We start from the raw sequence: 16,621 nt of genomic DNA on the forward strand, positions 1-16,621 counted from the left end.
TTATATTAATTACTGTTGATCTTGGCTTCCAGCATTTCCCCCTTCTTTAATTTCCTAATAGATGTTGATATGCCGCTTGCAGAGCTTGGATTCTTTTAGGACTTTTATTCCGCTTCTGCAGACTAAAATTAAACATATAAGAACAAGAATGAGACAGGCAATAGTGGTTATGCTAAAAGGTAAAAGTAAGGAGATCCAGTGAAAAGGAGTAAATTCTTTTCTTTACTTTTGTTTTTTTCTTAACGTATTTTATTGATTTTTTACAGAGAGGAAGAGAGAGGGATAGAGAGTTAGAAACATCGATGAGCGAGAAACATCGATCAGCTGCCTCTTGCACACCCCCTACAGGGGATGTGCCCGCAACCAAGGTACATGCCCTTGACTGGAATTGAACCTGGGACCCTTGAGTCCGCAGGCTGACGCTCTATCCACTGAGCCAAACCGGTTTCGGCAAATTCTTTTCTTTAAATTGTTGCCAGGCATCTAAGGAATTAGTTTGTAAGTTTGCCTGGGATAATTATACAATATGCTGCTGTAATCTAATCTAATAATAGACAAATATGCAAATTGACCGCACCTTCGCTACGCCCAAGCAACACCCACCAGCCAAGCCATGCCCACCAACCAATCAGGACGAATATGCAAATTATCCCAACAAAGATGGCGGCTAATTTGCATATCGCGGCAGCGTAGAAAGAAGCCAAGAGCTGCAGAAGGGAGCAAAGCTGCAGAGAAGCAAGCAAGCCGGGGGGGAGGAGAAGGGAGGAGCGGAGGCGGGGCCGGGGGAGAAGGAAGTTGAGCAGGCGGGGCCCGGGGAGAAGGAAGTTGAGCAGGCAAGGCCGGGGGAGAAGGGGCGGGGCCGGGGGAGAAGGGAGGAGCGGAGGCGGGGCTGGGGGAGAAGGGAGGAGTGGAGGCGGGGCCAGGGGAGAAGGGAGGAGCGGAGGCGGGGCCGGGGGAGAAGGGAGGAGCAGAGGCGGGGCCAGGAGAGAAGGAAGGAGCGGAGGCGGGGCCAGGGGAGAAGGAAGGAGTGGAGGCGGGGCCGGGGGAGAAGGAAGGAGAGCGGGCTGGCGGAGAAGGCGGGGCGGGGGAGAAGGGAGGAACGGAGGCGGGCCCGGGGGAGAAGGGAAAAGCAGGCGGGCTGGCAGAGAAGGTGGGCCGGGGGAGAAGGGAGGAGCGGAGGCGGGGCCAGGGAAGAAGGAAGGAGAGCGGGCTGGCGGAGAAGTTAGAAAAGCAGGGGGTTGGCGGAGATCGCGGGGCGGGGGACAAGGGAGGAGAGCAGGCAGGGTGGGGTAGAGTGCAGCAGGAAACCCTATTGCAGGATTTTTCCTGCAACGGGAACGCTAGTTCCAAAATAGCAAGGTTGGTGTTATTTTTACCCTAAGCACCAAGAAGGTGATTTTTTTGATTGAAGTTATCATTTTAAACTACATCATTTTACTGGTGGAAGTGCAGCAGCTGATTTCCATTGGTTATTACTATATGCAGACCTGTAGGGGCTTCAATCCACGAAAGAAAAAAACACACAAAACTTCTTGTTTGCTGCTGGTGGGTGCCATTCATAAGACTTTTTACATAATGGCTTAGTTGGGGGAGGTCTTAGTAATGTTAAATTCTCTTTGCCTCTCCCAGGAGCAAGCATTTAGGTTTTCACTTCCCCCTCCTTTGGTGTCGATGCTAGCCAGAAAAACCTCTCTTTATTTCTACACACAAAGGAGCAGTAGTTTGATTCTGTTTATATAAAAAGGGAAGCTGGGTGGGGACACCCATCTAATTATATTTGCCCATATACTTACTATACTAGGTGGGGGATCAGCCTATGTAAGGGATTTTACCCAGGGAGGACTTCCCCATTAGCCCCTGGTGATATTACCACACAGCTGGTGACTGCCAGAATGGCAAGAAAGACATTCTCAGGCATTCTTGGGGTTTTGGGCTCTTCACAAATTCATTCAGCTTTCTGGACCATCTTCTTTATCACACCCCAAGTCATCTCTGGGCTATTTATCGTCTGCCGTGTTTGTCTCCCACTCCTTATCTTCAGTGCGTTGCCTGGGCTGCTGCTGTATGTGGCTGGGATAGCCGATTGTCTACAGCTGCAAGGTGTGGCACCAGGTGCAAGGTCCTCATTAATCTGGCTAGTTCCTCTCTCGGACCTATGTTGCAGTTTAATATTTCTTGCAGGAATCCACACAGGTTTGGAGAAATTTTCTGGAAATATACAAGCATATTCTCGACCAAATATTAGCAATGGGTCGGGTCCCTTTCATAAACCAGACTCGTGATCTTTCCATTTAACTAGACTATTTCCCTTTGTTTTATTCTGACACCAGTGTAACTCCATGGTGTTTTGCCATCAGCATCACAAGTGAAAAAAAATTTAAAGTAATTAAGGCTTGGTACAGCCTATCCACAGGTGATTTCTCCATCATAATTCCCCCTTTTAGTTTTTCAAGTTGGGATTTTAGCCACTGATGTTGGCTTTTAATAATGGCCTGTCCCTGGGAATTATATGGTATTCCTGTAATGTGCTGAATTTTCCACTTTTTACAAAATTGCTGGAAATGACAGCTTGTGTAAGCAGGCCCATGATCAGTTTTAATAATTTTTGAAATTCCCACGATGGCAAAAGCAGCTAGGCAATGATTAATAACCTGTTTTGCCATTTCCCCTGTAGATGCAGTAGCCCATAGGACTTTTGAAAAGGTGTTTGCAGAGATGTGCAATGCTCTCAGTCCAAAGGGAGTATAATGTGTTACATCCATTTGTCAGATATGGTCCCTTATCAATCCTCAAGAGTTAATTCCTGTATTAGGCCCTTGAGGCAGATGTAACATGCAAGTGGGACATTCTCTGATAATCTTTTTTGCCTGCTGTTGAGTGACTGAGAATTGTTTAGACAGCATTTTGGCAGGCTGATGTAAAAGCTGATGAGATTCTGAGGCCTGTTTTAATAAAGTAACCAATTGATCAGAATGTGCATATCCTTTATTTAACAGGCCAGGTAATACACTGTGAGCCCTATGTGAGAAATATAAAAAGGGTATTTTCTCTGTTGTACAATCTACTGAACTTGTTTAAATAGTATAAATAAACTTTGGTCACTGAGCCATTTTAAACGAGCAGTTTCAATTCTATTTACTAGACCTGCAGCATAAGAAGAGTCTGAGATAATATTAAGAGGCTCTTGAAAATCCTGTAATGCAGCCTTAATAGCTTCTAATTCAATTCTTTGTACAAATGTATGACTAGTTTGGATGATTCGGTCTAAGTTCATTGTATGATAAGCAGCTTTGCCATTAGACAATCCATCAGTAAAAACAGTTTTGCTCCAGGAATAGGTTCCTGCCTAGTATTTTTTGGTATAATAATAGGGGTATAATATAGAAATTGTAATAATTTGTCTTTTAATAGGTGACAACTAAGTTCCCCTGAATATTCACTCAGTCCAATTTGCCAATTTAAATCAGTGTGAAATAACATTTCTAATTGCTTCCCAGTGAGGGGAAGGTAAATGCATTGGAGTTCTTCTCCTATAAGCTGTCTGCAGCGCTAAGTTGAGATATCAACTGAGCCACAAGTTCTATATATGTAACCACAGTTTTAGAGGATTGATGTCCTAGGTGGACCTATTCAATAATAGGAGAGTTTTTATTTTGGAAGATGACTCCAGTGGGACTATTTGTAGTAGGATTAATCTGTCCCAATAAAGGCAATTCAGGCAGTACCCGTGCCACTTGGGCTAAGGAGATTGCCAGATTCAGGATCTTTCCATTTAATTAGACCATTTCCCCTTGTTTTATTCAGTTACATCCGTAACTCCACGGATGTCTTGCCATCAGCATCACAAGTGAAAAAATTTAAAGTAATTAAGGCTTGGTACAGCCTATCCACAGGTGATTTCTCCATCATAATCTCCCCTTTTTAGAAGGCTTACAAGCTTGTATTATTACCAGCAAGGGACAATGGTTAATAACTCAGATGGAATATCAAGCTGGACAAGGTTTAGGAAAAGATAATCAGGAGATTAAAGAACCAGTTTAAGCCAAGGACACACAGGAAAACAAGGATTAGCATATCAGCCTTTTTAGGAGTGGTCACTGCTCAATCTCCTCACCCCCATGCTTACCCTATACAATGGAAAGATGATAGATCTATATGGGTAGATGAGTGGCCATTGACCAAGGAGAAATTAAGTCATACTCATGAATTAATACAGGAACAAGTAGAGGCTGGTCATATAGAACCTTCCAATAGTCCTTGGAATACTCCTATATTTACAATACCTAAGAAGGTAATAGGAAAATGGCGATTGTTACATGATCTCAGAGCAGTTAACGCTACTATGCATACCATGGGAGCTTTACAGCCTGGACTCCCAGCACCTTCACAAATCCCTCTAGATTGGTCTCTTATTGTAGTAGATCTTAAGGATTGTTCCTTCACCATTCCCTTGGCACCGCAAGATAAACAAAGATTTGCCTTTTCAGTGCCATCTATTAATAATATAGAGCCTATGAAAAGATATCAATGGAAAGTTTTGCCTCAAGGAATGGCCAATAGCCCTACTTTATATCAAATATATATAGCTCAAGCTATTCAGCCTTTAAGGGACAAATATTCCCAGTGTTATATTGTCCATTACATGGATGACTTGCTCCTAGCGAGTCCACGGGAAGAACAGACTTTAGCAATGTTTTCTCAATTAGAAAAGGAACTTCCTAAATGGGGCTTAAAAATTGCTCCAGAAAAAGTACAGAAAGAAATGCCTTTTAAATATCTAGGTACCATAATTGAAAACCAATGTATTAGGCCTCAAAAGGTAGAAATATGAAAAGATTGCCTTAAAACCTGAAATGACTTTCAAAAATTATTAGGGTACATTAATTGGTTAAGACCTTATCTAAAAATCTCTACAGGAAAAATGACAAATATCTTACCTAATAATAGAGAAACATGTAAATTGACTGTACCTTCGCTACGCCCACAGCCAATCAGAGTGAGTATGCAAATTAACCAAACAAAGATGGAGGTTAATTTGCATACACGGCGGGGTGGGCATCGCCATGGCCAGCTCCTGGGGGTTCAGGTTCATCTGGGCGAGAAAGGCCGGCCCAGACACCGCCCACAAGGTACCAGTCCATTGGGCTAGGAAGAAGGGGTGGGGTGGGCAGCACCAGATGCCACCCGAGGTGTCTGGGTCCATCACAGGCCCCGGAGGGGCAGTGGCCTGCCTAGCCACTCCCGTGGGGCTCCGGGAACATCTCAGCCCAGAGGAGGTATGGCAGTCTGCCTAGCCACTCCCCTGGGGCTCAGGGAACATCGAAGCCCAGGGGAGGCATGGATGGCTGGCCTAGCCACTCCCGTGAGGCTCCGGGAACATCGCAGCCCAGGGGAGGCATAGCCGGCCGCCTAGCCACTCCCTCGGGGCCCCGGGAACATCACTGGGCCCTGGGAACATCAAAGGCATGGGGTTGCTGAGACCCAGACTGGCCCCTGGCCACAGATTCACAGCTTTGGGGAGACCAAGGGTGGGGATCTGCTGCACTGCAGAGAGAGAGAGAGGTTCTGCAGTGGCCCCAAGACATGGGTGGGCCAGGCCAGGGATCAAGGGGCATGGAAGGAAGCCCGGGGGGAGGGGCAAGGACCTGCAGCTCTGAGGCGGGGTTTGAGGGGCAGTGCCACCTCAGTGAGGGGTGCCGCACTGCAGGGTACCAGAATGACTGATGTGATTCAGAGAAGCTCCCAGTGCTAACCTGCCTATGCCTCGCCCAGGCGGCCTTGTGCACTTTAGAGGCGGCGACTCCTGCTCCTGCCTTGACCCAAAAGCAAGCTCACGCTGCCCTGCCCCATGGCAGAGCATGCCTTGGTGGTGTGTGCGAAGCCTTCCACCTGCTCCAGAGATGGGGCGGGGTGGGGGCGGGTTGGGGCCAGTAAAGAATGGGGGCAGGGGACCAGGGAGAGGAAAGAATGTGGAGCGTCCGAAATGAAGAGGTGCTTGAGAAAGAGGCTCGGAAGCCTGATGGGAAGGTTTGTTCTGTTTGCCCAGTGGCTGCCCCTTAGGAAGGGCAGAGAGCATGGCTCTGAGGGCTCCCTGTGCACTGAGTCAAGTTCCATAGCCAACTGGAATTGGCCTCAGTTTCCTGATCTGTAAAATGGATGAAGCGTGTCCCAGTGCCTTCACTGAGCTTTGATGGCCAATTGAGATACTATATAAGGAAAGTGATGAAGAAGTGAGAAAGAAAAGGAAAGGCGAGCAACACAAAAGAAAGACTGGAAGGAACCTGTAAACCCATTGTCACTTAAATAGGGAATATAGTCAATAGTGTTGTAATGATGGTTTGATGCCAGGTGGGTACTGGAAATATCGGGGAACACTTTGTAAAGTATATGATTGTCTAACCAGTATTCTGTAACTAATATAAAACCTGAAACCAATATAAAATAGTATTGAATGTAAAGAAATGAAAATCGGAGTGAAATTTTTATAAAGTTCAAAGTTTAAATAAAGGCTGTAAAGGAAGGAAGGGGTAGAATAAAAATAGTGTTTTTCATTTTACCACTTTATTGTCTTTTCAGTACATGAAAAAGACAGTTGCCTTTATATGGTGCTTTTATACTTTTCTAAGTCATTATCTCATTTTAATTTCCGGGCAACTTAAAGACAAGATAAGTATTCCCTCCACTATTCAAAGAAAGGAAATCTTGGTGTCTGGTCCCAATGATTCAATTGTCAAGCCCTTATTGTAAAGCAGGGTTAGTAAAATTTTCTGTGCAGGGTCATATCTATACTAATAAAAGCCTTGGGGGTGATCAGGCCAGGAGGGGAGAGTAGTTGGGGGCAATCAGGCCGGCAGAGGAGCAGTTAGGGGGCAATCAGGCAGGCAGGCGAGCAGTTAGAAGCCAGTGGTCCCGGATTGTGAGAGGGATGTCCGACTTCTTCGGATTGGGCCTAAACCTCAAGTTGGACATCCCCCGAGGGGTCCCAGATTGGAGAGGGTGCAGGCTGGGCTGAGGGATACCCTCCCTAGTGCATGAATTTCGTGCACCGGGCCTCTAGTATTTAATATACTTAGAGGTGACTCTAATCTTTTCTCACCTTGGGTATTGACAGATGAAGCTAGAAAGGAGTTACAAAGAATTGAGCAGGCAATCTCCTTAGCCCAAGTTGCACGGGTACTGCCTAACCAAATTTTTGTAGGAACAACTTGTCTAGCCATATCGGGGATCAGGGTGATTGTTATTGAACTATTGAGGTCTAAACCTGCACTTCCTGGAATGAGTTGAACGAGGGAATCTACTTTAGGACTGGCAGGGTGGAAATTCCCTTATTAACAACGGGGCAGGGGAGCCACTCCAGCTGTTTCCCTGTGGCTGGCCATTTCTTATGTCTTGATTTCTATGAAATTTAGATCGACACTGACCGGCCCAGAGATTCCCCTCTGACACCTGGGACAGAAACCTGAATTGGGAGGTGAAATGCTCATGCCTTCTCCTAGAGCGCCACCTTGTGTCCTTTTTGGTTGCCCACATTCTTTTTTGAAGTGTCCTTGTTGTCCGCAATTATAGCAATTTTTATTTTTTGTTGTTATTGAGGCAGCTAGTAAGCTTGCCTGAAAAATGCCTGATCCCACATTCTGACATGCTCAAATCATTTCTGTGATGGTACTATTTTTTCTTAGAGGCGCTAGACATTTCTTACAATCAGCATTGGCATTTTCATAAGCTAATTGCCAAGTCAAAATGTCTCCTGCTGTCTCATGTTGAACCTGCCGTTTCACTGCTTGAGTGAGGCGAGCTACAAAATCAGAGAATGATTCAGTGGGCCCCTGCATGCACTTACTAAAGGCTCCCTCACGGTCCCCTTTTGCTGGTAAAGTCCACCAGGCTTTTCATCCACAAAGTCTAATTTGCTCATACGCCTGTTGGACGTATTGGAGCTGATTCTGGATGTCACTAAATTGCCCCTGTCCTGCAAGTATCTCAGAAGTTATTTGAACATTCTGTCTGAGATTTGAAGAAACTTGTTCTTGACATTTCTCTAAAAATTCTCCTTTCCATAGCAAATAATCTCCTCCATCCAGAATTGCATGGGCCAGAGAATACCAATCATAAGGAGCTAGGAATGCATCATAAATGTTAGTTATAATTTCTCCAGTAAATTAAATATTAGGGCCATTTTGTATTACACTATCACGCAAGGCCTTTATCATTTTAAAGTCAAATCTTTCATGCTGTCTTATTATTTGATTTTAGAATTGTGGGTTAGCTACCTGTATGATAGGAAAAGCAAGCCTATTCTCCACTGTCATGTCCTTTAATCCTTCTTGGATAGCTCTTTGCATAGGCGATTCTATTAGTGGTGATTTAAATGTTTCAGAATCAGGACATGAAGGCCACTCCTCCAATTTATCTTTCTGCTTCTCTTTAGGAGCGGAGGGTGCAAAGGGAGGAGGTATTTCTTCTCTGAAAGGCTCTAGCAAATACAATACCATTTCCCACAAGGAGAAACAATTTGGAGGCAAACTTTTCCCCTGCTGCTGAGCTTCTTTCAAGTTCTGACCTATTCTTTCCCAACATTTAACATCCAATGTACCCTTATCAGAAAACCATGGATTATCTACCTAATAAAAGAGTAACATGCTAATTGACCGTAATTTCGCAACGCCCACCAGCCAATCAGGAGTGAGTATGCAAATTAATGCAACAAAGATGGTGGGTTAATTTGCATATGCAGGCACTGAGTGGCCGGGGGCAGGGCCAATGCTTGCATCTGGTGACGATGCAGGCGCTCTGCCCCGCCCCTGGCCACTCAGGGCCTCTGAGAAGCATAGGAAGGCAGAAAGATGGCTCCAGGGCAGAAAGGCGGCTCTGGGCTGGAGCAGAAAGGCAGCTCCGGCCTGAGCAAAAAGGTGCCTGCAGCCAGGGAAAGGAAGGCCCATTCTGGCACAAATCTTCGTGCATTGGGCCTCTGGTATTCTATAATAATCTGTAGAAATTGTAAAAGAAGATCTTCTGACACTGCAATTCCCTTATCCTTGAGCATGCAAGCCAAAAGTCTACAAGAAAGTCTCTCCCCTTTCGACGAATTCTGTCCCATTATGATCTGGCTGAAACAAAAATTACTCGAGCACTTACGAATCTGTGGGCTTCCGCAGCTGACACGAGTTTTGCACTCAGTTAATCTTCCACCACTGGACCGGTGATTTCTTTCTCTGCTCCAGCTAATTCTTTTTCTCCAAGTCCCAGTTCAAGGATGCCAAAAATGAAGCCATGGCCCATGTGGCCTCGGGTTCAAAGACTTGGAGAAAGGGCTGACGTGCAAATTAATATACAAGAAATATAAATTTGAAAAACTAAATGGGGGAAGCCAGTTGTGAGCTTGGTACAAGGGACCAAGTTCCCATCTGCTTTTATTTACTAGAATACACAATTGCCTTTTAGGAATGCAAGCAGACATGTCAAAGGTGATGTTTGGTAAACAGTAAGATTATCAGCTTGGGGGAGTTTGCTTTAGGCCATTGAGTCATCAGCAGTATGTAATAAAATGCAGATATTCAGCCCTGCGAATATCAAAAAGCCCCATTCAGCCTTCTGACCGGATTTCTCACATTTATATTAATTACTGTTGATCTTGGCTCCTGGCAGATACAAATAATTAGTATTTTGATTCCATTCATAATGCCTATGGATTTCCATTTTGAACAAGTGGTTTGTGAATTGGAAATGTGTTGCGTTGTTCTTTTCGAGGCTGAATGTAGCTTGAAATCAGAGCATCACCTCTGCCCATTCAATGTGCTTGTCCATTTGATCTTCTGTGGCTTAAACACAGAGTCATCCGACACTGGCCCCTGTCACTGAGGGCCCATCTGATGGGAAGCAGCACAACCAGCCACAGGACGGGGTGCAGAGCTGCCGGGCTGCTCTTCAGTGAGAGGGAGGCCTCAGGGAGGGGTGTTGAGGGTCAGTGGGACCTTCCAGTGGTCAGTTATTGTTCATTTGGAGAAAATCACGAAGAAATGTCACTGGACAAAGGGCAGCCAGTCTTCTTTCTCTATTGATTTTTTTCCCATTTATTTCTCCTTTGCTAGTAAAATCTTTTTATTTTTATTATTATTTTTTAAAATATAATTTTTAGTGTTGATAGTATTACAGATGTCTCCCATCCCCCCCAGGTCTTCACCACCCTATTGCCTGTGTCCATGGGTTATGCATATTGGTATATAAGTTCTGTGGTTTATCTCTTCCTGTCCCCTGACCCCCACATTGAGGTATGTCAGTCTGTTCCATGCCTCCCTGCTTCGGGTCTTATTTTGTTGGTCAATTCTTTTTGTTCATTAGATTCCACCAATAAGTGAGATCATGTGATATTGTTTTTTCTCAGTTTGGCTTATTTCACTGAGCATAATATTTTCCAGCTCCTAAAAACTTTTAAAAAGCATTTCTATTCACTGTTTGTGCCCAGTGTGTGGGTGTGTTTGGGGGAGGGGGTGATTATCATTTTTAAATACAACTCAAACTCTGGTGCCCTCTAGTGGCCCGGAAGCCTGAACTCTGGCTGCAGGCGAGCTCTGTGTACTTGGCCCTCAGCCCTGCTGTGCAGGCTCAGCTCCTTGGCCACAGGAAGGGGCTTGTCTAGGCAGAACCTACAAGGCCTGTGACCCTGCACTGAACCCCACCTCCTGCCTCTGCCACGCGCGGGAGGGCCCTGTGCCCAAGGAACGAAGGGGTCACTGTGGAACCCAAACACACCAACCAGTGGGGTGAGTGACGCCTGTCTCCACGCTTCCAGCTGCCCACCTGACCCACCACCCACGGATTGGGGCCTCTTGCAATGACAATGAAAAGGAGGACTGAGTGGAGTCGCATCTACTTGGAAATTGGTCAGCTGGGCTGGGATCTGGCCCGTGCATGTGGCCAGCACGCCCTCCCCCCCGCCCCCCCGCCCACACCTGCACCTCCACGCACGAGGCTGGGCCTGTCCTCCAGAGCGTGGCTGGGCTCTCAGAGTGTGGAGACGGGAAGTGTAGCCGCAAGTGGGTGGCAAAGGATATTGCTAAAAAGAGGACTGTTGCTGAGAGGAGTCTGGGCCGGGGAAGGACTTTTCCCAGCTGGTAGGACCCAGGTTAGCGAGATCTAAAGTCTCTCCATCTATTTGACCCATTCCCTCTGCCTGAAATTCATACCCAATAACCACTCCACACTCACACGTGGTTGCTCATTCTCCCTTTTATTTTTACAAAGCGTGGCAACATGAGGGGACAACCGACAGTGAGGAGCCTGCCCTCTGGGGGCCACCCTGACTGCGGCTTGTACGGCTGGTCCCCGTGAGGGCTGGTCCCCGTGAGTGCCTTTACAGGGACGTGTCTCTGAAATGCTTTTCGCGGTGGGGGTGGGGGTGGGGTAAGACGAGAAATCAACACCCACAGTTATTCAAATGGACTTAAACGCTAAACACAATATACATAGGACCTCCATTATCCTAGTACAAAAATAGTGCCAGAAACTATATATTTGTTCAAATATGTTGAAAAGGTATAAGAATACAAATAGATATTAACAGTGGCTAGTGATGATTCATAAGGTTTTCTTTTCTTAAACTGTAATAGAAATTTCTATTTTCAACTATTTACATGGCTTTCCACAGCGTTCGTTCGGACGTGTCTCCACAGGCTTTGAGGAGGGTGTGCACGGCAGAGTGAGCGCCAACCCTTCTTCCTCGCCGCCTTCCCCGCAGCAGAAGGCCCGCACTGTGCACGGCGGACAGGCTGGCGCAGCACACGGCCCCCCAGGCGCGGGCGCTCTCGGGGCTGGCGACAAGCTCGCAGGAAGACAGGTGTCCTAACAGGTTCCCAGAAGGTCCAGGTGAGGAGCTCCTTGGAAAACTGTGTGACCACACGTTATCGATGAAAACAGAAGTGACGCCGTGTGCCTGTGTCCCACGGCCACGCGCAGGCTCAGCGCTGAGTGGCCTCACCAGCGTTGCCCAGGAGGCCGCTGTGCTGTCTCCTTAGAGGCCTGCGCCTGGCGCGTGGTGGGGACCGAGGCGGGGACCGAGGCGGGGACTGGGGCGGGCCAGGCCAGTGGAGCTGCCCCCGTGTAACCGCGGGCACTCGGGAGGCAATGGCAGTGCCAGGGTTTCCTTCTCTCATCGCCAACGATCTCAGAACGAAGCAGAGCACCATCACTTGTGTGGCCGCGAAGTCGGAGGAGCACAGACGATGAAAAACACAGGAAACGTGAAATCCACGGCGTCTAACACGCGTGCTCAGTGCTGGACACGGCACGTCCCTCGCAGCTGGCCCGCTCCCCCAGAGCCAGCATTCCGGCCGGTTCCCACGCCCCCGCGGCCAGCAGGGCAGGCAGGAAACTTCTGGGAATTAGGAGACGGGCGCCACCTCACGCCCGGGCTGTGTCTGAGGCCGCGCCCAGCCCCGCGTCCCACGCTCACCAGCCGTCCGCGTGAGAAGCCAGTGAGCGCGTGTCTCTGAGGAACCGCACGTGGGACCACAGCTCCGTGGCCGCGTGTCCCAGGCGACAGTGGTCTCGGCCGCCGGGCGGACAGAGCGGCCGCCGCCTGTGACGTCCTCGGGGAGACAGAGGCTTCGCCCGAACACAGCGCCTCCGTGTCCAGGCGACAGAGCTGTGACCCCCACGAGTTCACACAGGATTGCGGTCGGCAAAGCCACTGCTCTGAAAACTACCAGGCCGGGCAGTTCACAGATTTTAAACAACTGGGTGAGAAGGGGGGGCTTGGGGCTGGAAATGGAAAGGAAATAACGGCGTAACGTTCCTCAGCTAAGACCACACGACCCCTTTCCCTGGAACAGAGCGAGTCCCTGCTGGTTTGGGTGAAATACATACCGGGGAAGGCGAGGCCTACACACAGCGGGGCAGGAGTGGGGTGAAGCTGTGAGCACATGAAACAGCTTATTCTTTAGCGCTACTTATTAACTGCTGTGTTATTTTCCATACAAACAACTGCAAACCTACTCTCGGCCCACCCTGGACATGTATTTCCCACCTAGGAGGCGGTAGGAAAGCAAATATTCACATAAGAATGAAAACGTTGTGCCACGTACCGGGTAGGAGTCCATGAACGGAATGATTTTCCTAAAAATTAAAGTGACTGGAACCAGCTTTAGAGAAGTATTCTTCTGTAGGGACTCAAGTGCCGGGCATGGCAGAGCCTCACTGGTAATTTCTGAGTGAGTGAAGTAAAACCAACCGATCTAAAGGCAAACCGGACAGATTCTAATCTAAGTGTATCTCTGTGCCTGTTAAATGGCCCCTCACACCCTCCCGGACGGGTCTGCGGTGGCTTTTACAGTCTCAGTGACGTGTGCCGGGGGGTCGGAACTGAAGCTAAGACGCAGACGGAGGCATAGTCACAGTGCACGGTGACAGGTAGGTCATTAGACACGCCACTTCAGACAGTGTTCCACGCTGAGGAACACGCGTGCACATGGGTGTGCACAGGATGCAGGTGTGTGATTCAGGGGCAGCCTGTGACGGACACACCCGTGTCCCCAAAGAGGTGCCTTAGCTCATCTGTGTGACATGAAATAGAAATAGGGTAACATCCTGAACATACCAGTGTCATGACAACCACACACACAGCACCACACAGTCCATGACGTGCAGACTGGCCTTTCCCACAGAGTAAAAGCCGTACGATTTGTCCCCCGCCCTTTCTTTTACCTGAATGGTAAGAATACAGATGCATTATCTCAAGGTACACATACATGTAAAACTTCTCACGTGAAGTGTTAGGCAGTTTAGAGGAAAATGCTACACGTGGGAACCTTGTTTCAGTGAAAGCTTTGCTAATGCTGTTACCGCTCCACCATCCCCCGGGAGATTTCCCCCCTGAAACAGTGACAGAAACTTGTTTTTTTTTTTTTGGGGGGGGGGGGGGGACGGGTAACAAACCAAACAAATACCTCTCTTCCTGCTCAGTCCAGACATTCGCACGGATTTGGAGCAGATTTCTTCCCAGAAGCAGCCCCCTGCCCCCCGCACCCCCCGCGTCTCCAATGCTGGGTCGTGTACAGGAGCACACGCTACGAGTGGAGCTCCAATTCTAAAATGTTCACATTTTCTAAATGGACTGGGAGCTAGAGACGTGAATGCCACCAGCTCCAGCTCGGGGCCAGTGTGCAGGGCAGTGCCCACATCCTGCGATCCCGGGCGGACCATCCTCCAGGCCCGCGCTGGGCAATGTCCGTCACAGCAGACTGCTGACTGCCTCAGGCGGAGTGTCCTGCTGCCCCGCGGTTTCATTTCTGGCCAATGTCCAGGTGGCCCTTTGCTGGCTTTCTTATTGCAGTCACATCTCACGTCAGCTCTGGGCTCCAATCGCCACTTTGATCTTGATTGCCCACTGAGGTGCAAACCGGCCCCCTACAAACTACGCTGTAAGGTGAACGAAGGAAGTTACACACAAAAGGGACAGAACTGGTGGCCGCAGCGTTCCTGGGTCACACGGTCCGGTGATAAGACCAGCGATAGTCGGTCAGAGGACACCTTTGCTTTACAATTCTGCCCTGCAGCCTTCCCATTTGTCTGGGAGTTTTAACTGTTTTAACATAATACATTGTTGACAAATCTCCCCTTTCCCCTTCACATCCACGCAGCCCCAATTTTTCTCAACCTTATGCAGGTTTTACGTGTCATGGAATATATTCCATTTGCTCTGGGCCTATTTTTGAGAAAGAAAAGATTCCAAACATTCTTGAAAGGTTGGCAATTCCCAAACCACAAAACCAATTACTTAAAATTCCCAAGCGAAACAGCTAACTGAAGGCGGGACACAGCCCACACTTTCAGCAAGGACTCCTGCGCGGACCTGCGGGGGGGTGGAGGGGGGGCGGTCCGTGCCGAGCGAGCCTCAGCTCAGTGGGCAACACACACAGGTAGGACGCCCCCTGCAAACAGTCCGCTGTGCTCAGAAGCTGTGCAAACACACAGGACAGCGTGGGGAGGGCACACGCAGCCGTGCCGTGTCCAGCCAGGCCGGGCCATGCAGGCTGCGGTCGCGACATTCCGCCCGGGCCCAGGCGATCAGCTGCGCGGGGCGGGGCCGCCGGCCCCGTTGACCAGAGCGTCCTGCTGCTCGGCCAGCGCCTGCCACTTCTGCCTGTTGTGCCTGCAGCCGTCCAGCAGCGGGGAGCAGTCGGGGGACACGCGCGCCAGCGCCTGGGAAGGAGAGAGAGCCGCCTTAGGAGGCGCCAGGCAGCAGCCCCCCAGGGTGCCGGCCGCACCGCTCCTCGCGGGCAGCCCGCGGCTTTCCCAGGCTCCTCGATCACCCACGAGACCGCGGCTGTGACCACACAGAAGGTCCCCGGGGAGCGAGTCCGAGCTGACAGAGCAAACACACGTCCCAAACCACAGCACTGGGCTGGGAGGCCCCGCTGGCCGGGAAACAAGGTGTTTTGCCTTGTTATGTAGCACAGACGTCGCTCTCTGCCTGTGACTGTCCTGGTTTTTGCGTTTTTCTATAAAATGTTTTTTTCTTAGCATGTACTTAAATCAATTTTTACCCACGATTACAATAAGGATGAAGCCATAATTCTCTGTGGTGTTATTATTTAGCAACTATCGTGCCATAAATATTAAGGGAAAAGGATGTTCATTGCAGATTTCTTCATAATAAACATTGACTTAAGCACCCAACAACAGGGTTGGTGATGGGATACCATTTAAACTTCGAAAGACAAGGGCAGCATCTATTTCCTGTACGTGGGGCATTAAAAATCTAAACTAGTAAACGGCTGTGTTAGGGAAAATCTTCAACTTGAAAATAAAGACCCCGAGCAGCAGGTGCCTGGAGGTGGGGCCTGCAATGTTCTCCCAGCCACGCCTTCAACCTCACAGACACCTGTTAGCACTGCTCAGCGAGGAAGAGCTGGGTAATTAGCTTCTCTGTTTAGACCAGACTTAACGTACAAAGAATAACACTGAGAGAGCGTGCCCGCACATGTCCTCAGGGCGGACACGGGACATCAGTGCCAATGTGCCTGCACCACCGGACTAGCACACGGCAGGCACTCACTAGATGGCTGCACTCGATGAAGTGAAGTGTCTGAGAAATTGCAAATACAAAATGTAGGAGTTTAGCAGCCTAGCAGTTTGCATTGAGATACCTCATACAGCTGCAGGCAGATGGCGTCGATGAAGCCGACCTGCATACTTGGGATCTTGTTCTTCTTCTCCCTGTTCATGAGGTCCTGAAGCACAAACGCAGGACAGACACTCAGACGTGTAGGCACGGAAAGAGCACACTGCCCGTCCCGGGCCAGGGGAGGACGGCCTGACGCCTACTCACCACCTCCTGACCTGTGCTCGTCTCCTCAGCTGTGCCAGCCTCCTAACCTGTGCCAGCCTCCGGCACTGCCCAGAGAGAAGGCCTGATCCTCAGCCTTGTCTGACCTGGTGGTGACCTTCCCACATCACCCAGAACTGAACACTGCCCTAGAGCTGACACTGCCCTAGAGCTGACCACTCCTAGAGCTGACACTGCCCTAGAGCTGACACTGCCCTAGAGCTGACACTGCCCTAGCGCTGACACTGTCCTAGAGCTGACACTGCCCTAGAGCTGACACTGCCCTAGAGCTGACACTGC

General features: G+C 49.0%; 1 protein-coding gene across 4 annotated transcripts in view; it reads right to left on the minus strand.

Moving 5' to 3' along the window:
* Positions 1–11,375: 11,375 nt before the first annotated feature.
* Positions 11,376–16,621, minus strand: part of PDE5A (phosphodiesterase 5A) — a 109,499-nt gene continuing 104,253 nt past the window's right edge. For all 4 annotated transcript variants that reach the window (XM_079770547.1, XM_079770546.1, XM_079770549.1 and 1 more), the window contains 2 exons: positions 16,143–16,226; positions 11,376–15,195 (listed from right to left, as the gene is read on the minus strand). In XM_079770547.1, the coding sequence (XP_079626673.1) occupies positions 15,061–15,195; positions 16,143–16,226 (219 nt within the window). In that variant the 3' untranslated portion in view covers positions 11,376–15,060. The remainder of the gene's footprint in view (positions 15,196–16,142; positions 16,227–16,621) is intronic.

The sequence above is a fragment of the Cnephaeus nilssonii genome, assembly GCF_951640355.1.
Source record: "Cnephaeus nilssonii genome assembly, chromosome: 5".
Classification (NCBI taxonomy): domain Eukaryota; kingdom Metazoa; phylum Chordata; class Mammalia; order Chiroptera; family Vespertilionidae; genus Cnephaeus; species Cnephaeus nilssonii.